At 51.6% G+C, this 6,263-nt stretch overlaps 1 protein-coding gene across 1 annotated transcript; it reads left to right on the top strand.

The window, feature by feature from the left end:
- The first annotated feature begins 862 nt into the window (after positions 1 to 862).
- On the top strand, positions 863 to 2,131 carry LOC138849436 (proline-rich protein 23A-like). Its single transcript, XM_070073096.1, has one exon. The coding sequence runs from the start codon at positions 911 to 913 to the stop codon at positions 1,655 to 1,657; it is 747 nt and encodes a 248-aa protein (XP_069929197.1). The 5' UTR covers positions 863 to 910; the 3' UTR covers positions 1,658 to 2,131.
- Positions 2,132 to 6,263: the final 4,132 nt, after the last annotated feature.

The raw sequence follows: 6,263 nt of genomic DNA, 5'->3' as shown, positions 1-6,263 counted from the left end.
CCAGCAGAAAGAAGATCTCTCTCTACCTTACCTCTCTCTGACATTCTGCCTTTCAAATCAATAAATATATGTATATCTATTTAATTGATTGCATTGTTTTATCAGTCGATCATTTTGTAACAGTCTGACCTTCAGGAAAAATATATCACAAAGGGTTCACTTAAGTATTTCAAAAGCACTTTCCATCTGTGAAAAGAAATCAGTTTTCCCCATTTACTCCTGAAACAAAATGATTCGCGTGCATTACAGGAATTTCTCGTGGGATTTGGATGCGTTGGTTTTGGGGCGGGGTGGGGTGTATCTTTGTGAGTTGAGGTTTCGTCAGAATCTTCGAAGTCCCAGGAAAGCATTCGTTCCAAAGTGAAGAAGCCATCTTCGAAATTCGATTAGCGCTCTGTCATTTCTTGTCTAAGAATCTCTCCCAGTCGCTCGCACCCTGTAGACTTGTAGAAGTCTTTCCCCGCACACTGAGCCACCAATCAGAGCCCCGGATATTGGTCGCACCCATGATTCCGCTGCGGGGCGGAGGCTCCAGGGGGCGGAGTTTGGCATGACATTTTGCGACTTCCAACACGGTTGGTGGAGCGCTGCTGCACATCCGGATCGGTAGCAGGAAGGCCGAAGGTTCCAAGGTGCGAGGCCCGACCCCGAGGTGGGCGTTGCTCCTCCAAAGCCAGACTGCAGCCCACCCGTCCGTCCGCGGCCACCTCACCCGTCCTCCGCAGACCGCCTCACCCGTCCGTCCGCCGCAGGCCGCCTCTCCTGACCCCGGGGCCTGACAGCGCCCGCAGGCCCGCGCAGCCCGCGAAGCCCGCGCCGCCCGCGCCGCCCGCGCCGCCCGCGAAGCCCGCGCCCGTCGCCCCTCGCGCCCTCTGCCAGGCCCCGGAGCGCAGCCCGCAGCGCCGTCGACATGAGGGGCGTCCGGCCCCGCAGCCCCAGCGCCTGCCCTGAGCCCGCGGGGCCCCCGCAGCCCGGAGCAGCCGGCCCTGCCAAGCGCCGCCGAGTGCAGGAGCCCGCGGCCGCCGAGCCCGGGCCCCAGCCCGGCCTCCCGGCCCCGCCCGCGGCCCCGCCCGCCTCGGCGCTCCCCTCCGTCGTGGTCGTGGTCCTGGCCGCCGGCTGCGCCCTGCAGCTGCCGCTGGACGACGTCGACCTGCTGCTGGAGCCCGCGCCCACGGCGGCCCTCAGCGTGTCTCTGCCCGGCCACACGCTGCTGCTGGTCCCCGAGGGCCTCCTGGAGGCCGCCGGCCAGGGCCCCTCGCCGGGCGGCCTGGCGCTGGCCGCTGTCCTGGACGCCGCGGCCGAGGCCGTCGTGGTACAGCAGCAGCAGCAGCAGCAGCAGCAGCAGGGATTGGTGTGCTCAGCCCCCACGGAGATGGCCGGCCAGGCAGAGGCCTCCGAAGAGGAAGACGACGCCGACCCCGAGCTCCTGGCGTTGCGCGTGGACCCTGCAGCCGGCTGGGCCGCGGGGCTCTGCCTGGGCGCTGCAAGGGGCTCCAGCCCCGGCTCGGCCTTCCACCTGGACTGGGAGCTGTGGCGGCCGCTCCCCGGCTCTCCGCTCCAGCCTCTCCCTCCGTCTCCCAGTCCAGGGCCCCCGGAGCCCCCGGGGCGCCCTCCTCGGCCCGCCTGCAAGGCCCGGAGACGCCTGTTCCAGGAATGAAGGAGCTGCCTCTGCACCCCCTCGCCACGCAGCTGACGCCCAGGTGAGGGGCTTCTGAGAGCCGTTCTGGGGGCCCGGCTGGCTGTGTGTCCGCAAGGGTAGACGGCGCAGAGAGGGAGGCCCTTTGGCTGTAGACGGCCTTGCACCATTCTGCAGGGCTGTTTGTTGGCTCAGCAGGTCTGCGAGAAGGACCATCTCCTCCCACACCCGAGGACAATGCTGCCTGCAGCGCAGGCGCCCGGAGACCTCAGGTTCTGCTTGGGCCCTGCTCTGCGCACAAGGCACCCAGGCACTGTCATGGCCCTGACCTTTGCTTCGAGCCTCAGCTCAGCACTTGTGGAAAACTTTGCCAGCCCGCCCCCAGCACCCTACCACTGGACCCCTCGTCTCGTCTCCCACATTGCAATGAGGACGGAATCGGTTTGCTTCGGGCCCTAGACTCTGCAAGCTCTTGGCAAACGTCTGACCGTGGACTCTTCCTGATGCTGGCCCTAGTCCCTTTCGGGGGGTCTGGAAAACAGTTGGATGTGGACCAAACAAAGCACTGGGCACCGTGACCACGTACCCCCCATTTGGTTCATGACTAGGTTAGCAAGTAGTTAGGTTTGGGAGTTAGGGTTGTGCACCCCCCTCCTCCCAAAGACCAACTCGTTCCCATTCATTGCTTCCTGTCTATTTGTAAGATAATGCCCCATGCATGTTCAAAGTTCCCAATTCTAAGTCTCTTTTGTGTTGTTCTAGGATCCCGAGTATATGTTGTACATTGTTGCTACTGTATAGAAATAATTTGTTTCTTCTATTGATCTGACATCGGGGAGAGAATTATTGGATTTCTGTAGTGTTTCATTGGTAGATTCTTCTGTTTCTTAGTTTTTTATACTGGGTTTTCTTTGAAATCCAGGTTGAACTGTATACTTGATAGCAATATTCCTGTCTTATGCCTCATGTTAATGCTTTGGAATTTCACCATGGAGTGTGATCTTTCCTGGACGTGATTGTCAACAACCCTTGTCCTACCGAAGAAATTAGTTGATGCCCGAGCCAAAAGGTTGGTTCTGTGCTCATTTTGTTTTTCCCAGCTATGTGACTACACTGACTTGTCAGATTATTTCAAGGTTGGCATTTAATTGTGAATGTATATCAAATAGGTGTGTGGAGCCTTGGGGCCATTTCTGTGTGTGGAACCCTGGCCCAAGAGGAAACCAAACCAGTGTGGAGCTTCAGGGATTTCGAGGGAAATGAGCTTCAGGGATGACATGACTGTAGCATCACCTTCAGATTGTCACTATTAAGAAATGGGTTTCTCGTTGCACCAATGTGACTGTGGTTTGGTTTTGAATCGATTCCTGTGGCAATTTGGATGGTTTACACTTCTAGCCACTGAGTATCTTCACATTTCCACGATTCCGTTTTCTAGGAAGGATTCTACTTCTAGTCTTGATTGTTTGGGGGTTTTCATGTGTGTTTGCGGGTTGGGCTAATGTTTTACACAGCATTGCTAATTTGTCATGTCCCTTCTTTGGCCAAGTTTGTATTCTGTTTCATGAAAAATAAATTATTACTGGTAAGCAAGATGTTATTTTTTCTGACCATTCATTGTATTATCAGTTTCTTTGCCCATTTTCTGTACTTGCATTTTGTGGCTTCATTTCCTCTGTATCTGTTGTCCTACCGAGGTGCGCTTTCTAAGAATCCTTTCAGCTATGGCCTGTGTGGCAAATCTTAGTTTTGTGTATCTGCACATATTTCAATGACACCTTCAAGCTAGTATGTGTTAGGTTTTAGGTGGGTTTGAAGTTCTAAAATGCTGCCTGCACTCTCTCACTCCTTTAAAGATAGCCCTGTACTCCTTTCCCTGCCATGCTAGTAGTGCATGCTCGAAATCTGCCGCTGCTGCTGTCTTTTCCTTGTATGAGATGAGGCTGTTGGCTTTCTTGACTTTGATGTTCTACAGTTTAGTCGGCTGTATTCAGTGTTAGAAAAGCTGTCTGCTGCAACCGGTGACCTTTCACCTCTCGAGAACTAAGCCTTTCGAATTTCAATTTCAAAAGAGTCAGTTTCTCTTGCACATTGCACCCCTCTCCAATCTCCAGAACTGCTGAGAGAACAAGTGATGCTATTCAATCAAAGCCCCACCATGTCTCTCAGTACCCATATGATATTTTATACCCTTTATCATCCTATTTTCCTCCAATTAACTGATGCTATCGTTGCCCGTTTTCAAAATTCGACTTAATTCCTTTATTAGGCAGCATTTGTGTAACATACTATGTTTTTCATTTCTCAAGACTTCAAATTAATTGGGTCCCTTTATATACCTGCTCGCTTTGTCTATAGCGTGAGGAGTAGTTTCTTGGAAAAATTTCACTAATGCATTTCTATCATCTGGGGCCACCAATGGGCTGCCTTGCGAGTGCTGAAGCTCATCGGAGTGAAAGGTAGAGCCAGATTTTTATTTGTTCATGGATTTATGTTTTATTTTTATAGTTTTATTTCACAGGTAGAGTTATAGACGGAGAGAGAGAGAGGGAGAGAGAGAAAGGTCTTCCTTGCATTGGTTTATGTATTTTTACCATTCTTCCTTTCCCAAATCAGGCTAATCACTGATTTAACAGAATGACCTTTGTGATTGACTCCAGATTCACTCTTTAAGATGTATTTATTTAGTGAACACAGAGTGTAAGATTTTATTGTCAGGCTTGCCATTGCGGCACAGAGGGTTACACCACTGCCTGAGAAACCTGCATCTCATATGAGTGCAGGTTCAAGTCCCAGCTGCTCCACTTCCAATCCAGTGCCCTGCTAAAGCATCTGGGAATGCACCAGAAGATGGCTCAAGTGCTTGGGCCCCTGCACCTATGTGGGAGACCTGCATGGAGTTCCAGGATCCTGGGTTCAATCTGGCCTAGCCTTGGCAGCTGTGGCCATTTGGGTGAGTGAATCTCTCTCTGCCTCTCTCTCACTCTCGGTCTCTGTCTCTCTCACTCTGTCTCTGTCCCCCTCTCTGTCGGTTTGTGTGTGTGTGTGCGTGTGGGTATGTCTCCCTCTCTGTAACTCTTTCCAATAAACAGATAAATCAGTCTTTCAAAAAGAGATGTGACTGCCTTCATGATACAGCAGAAGGTGAAGCACAGGGCTGGATCACTCAGCCCTTTCTCTCCTTATCACCCCCAGTTCAAACCACCTGCATCTCTCTCTGTCTCTCTGTCTCTTTAAAGAAATAAATAATGCATTTGAAAGGCAGAGTTCTGAGAGGCAGAGAGAGAGAAAGGGAGAGAGAGAGAGACAGAGAGAGAGAGGTCTTCCCTCTGCTGGTTCACTCCCTAAATGGCCACAACGGCCAGAGCTGTGCCAATCCAAAGCCAGGAGCTACTTCTGGGTCTCCCACGTGGGTGCAGGGACCCAAGGATTTGAGCCATCCTCTCCTGTTTTCTGACACTCTTAAATCTACAGCTGGACCCACCACACTCGACCCTCAGCACGATCTCTGTGATTTTAACCTTTTCCCTGGAAAATCTGCTTGATAGACCCAGCACAACTACTCTGTTTCCTGTCACAACAGCGCTTTCCCTGGGCACACAGAATCCTCATCCTTCTTGTGGGGCTGGCACGTGCCACACTTCCTACAGAAGGCACGGCGGGTTGTAGGCATGGCCGCCGTGTTTGTTGGAGCACTGTCACCGTGGAAGAGGGTTTAGAAGAGATCCTAACATTGCTTAAGGCTACTCGTTTGCCATAACGAGCTGCTTTACCTTACATATAATATCCTCCTGTATGGGCTCCAACCATTAGAGGAGCACAGCCTTGCCATGAAGTGGAAGTGCCTCTTAAAGTTCCTTTTTTACTTTTTGCAAGATTTATTGATTTGAAAAGCAAAGTTACACAGAGGGAGAGGTGCACACACACACCCACACACAGAGAGAGAAAGAAAGAGAGAGAGAGAGAGAGAGAGAGAGAGAGGTCTTTCCTGCACTGGTTCACTCCCCACATGGCCACGATGGCTGGAGCCATGGCGATCTGAGGCTAGGAGCCAGGTGCCTCTTCTTGGTCTCCCACGTGGGTGCAGGGGCCTAAGGACTTGAGGCATCTTCTACTGCTTTCCCAGGCCATAGCAGAAAGCTATGAGCAGGAGTTCCTGACTCCTGGCCCTGGCCCTGGTTGCTGTGGTCATTTGGCGAGTGAACCAGCAGAAAGAAGATCTCTCTCTACCTTACCTCTCTCTGACATTCTGCCTTTCAAATCAATAAATATATGTATATCTATTTAATTGATTGCATTGTTTTATCAGTCGATCATTTTGTAACAGTCTGACCTTCAGGAAAAATATATCACAAAGGGTTCACTTAAGTATTTCAAAAGCACTTTCCATCTGTGAAAAGAAATCAGTTTTCCCCATTTACTCCTGAAACAAAATGATTCGCGTGCATTACAGGAATTTCTCGTGGGATTTGGATGCGTTGGTTTTGGGGCGGGGTGGGGTGTATCTTTGTGAGTTGAGGTTTCGTCAGAATCTTCGAAGTCCCAGGAAAGCATTCGTTCCAAAGTGAAGAAGCCATCTTCGAAATTCGATTAGCGCTCTGTCATTTCTTGTCTAAGAATCTCTCCC

The sequence above is a fragment of the Oryctolagus cuniculus genome, chromosome 4, assembly GCF_964237555.1.
Source record: "Oryctolagus cuniculus chromosome 4, mOryCun1.1, whole genome shotgun sequence".
Classification (NCBI taxonomy): domain Eukaryota; kingdom Metazoa; phylum Chordata; class Mammalia; order Lagomorpha; family Leporidae; genus Oryctolagus; species Oryctolagus cuniculus.
The sequence above is the reverse complement of the archived record's forward strand: the minus strand, read 5'-3'. Positions and strand labels throughout refer to the sequence as shown.

Bases quoted from the DNA above. Each gene is read 5' to 3' on its own strand.
- LOC138849436 (XM_070073096.1), top strand. From the start codon at position 911: ATGAGGGGCGTCCGGCCCCGCAGCCCCAGCGCCTGCCCTGAGCCCGCG.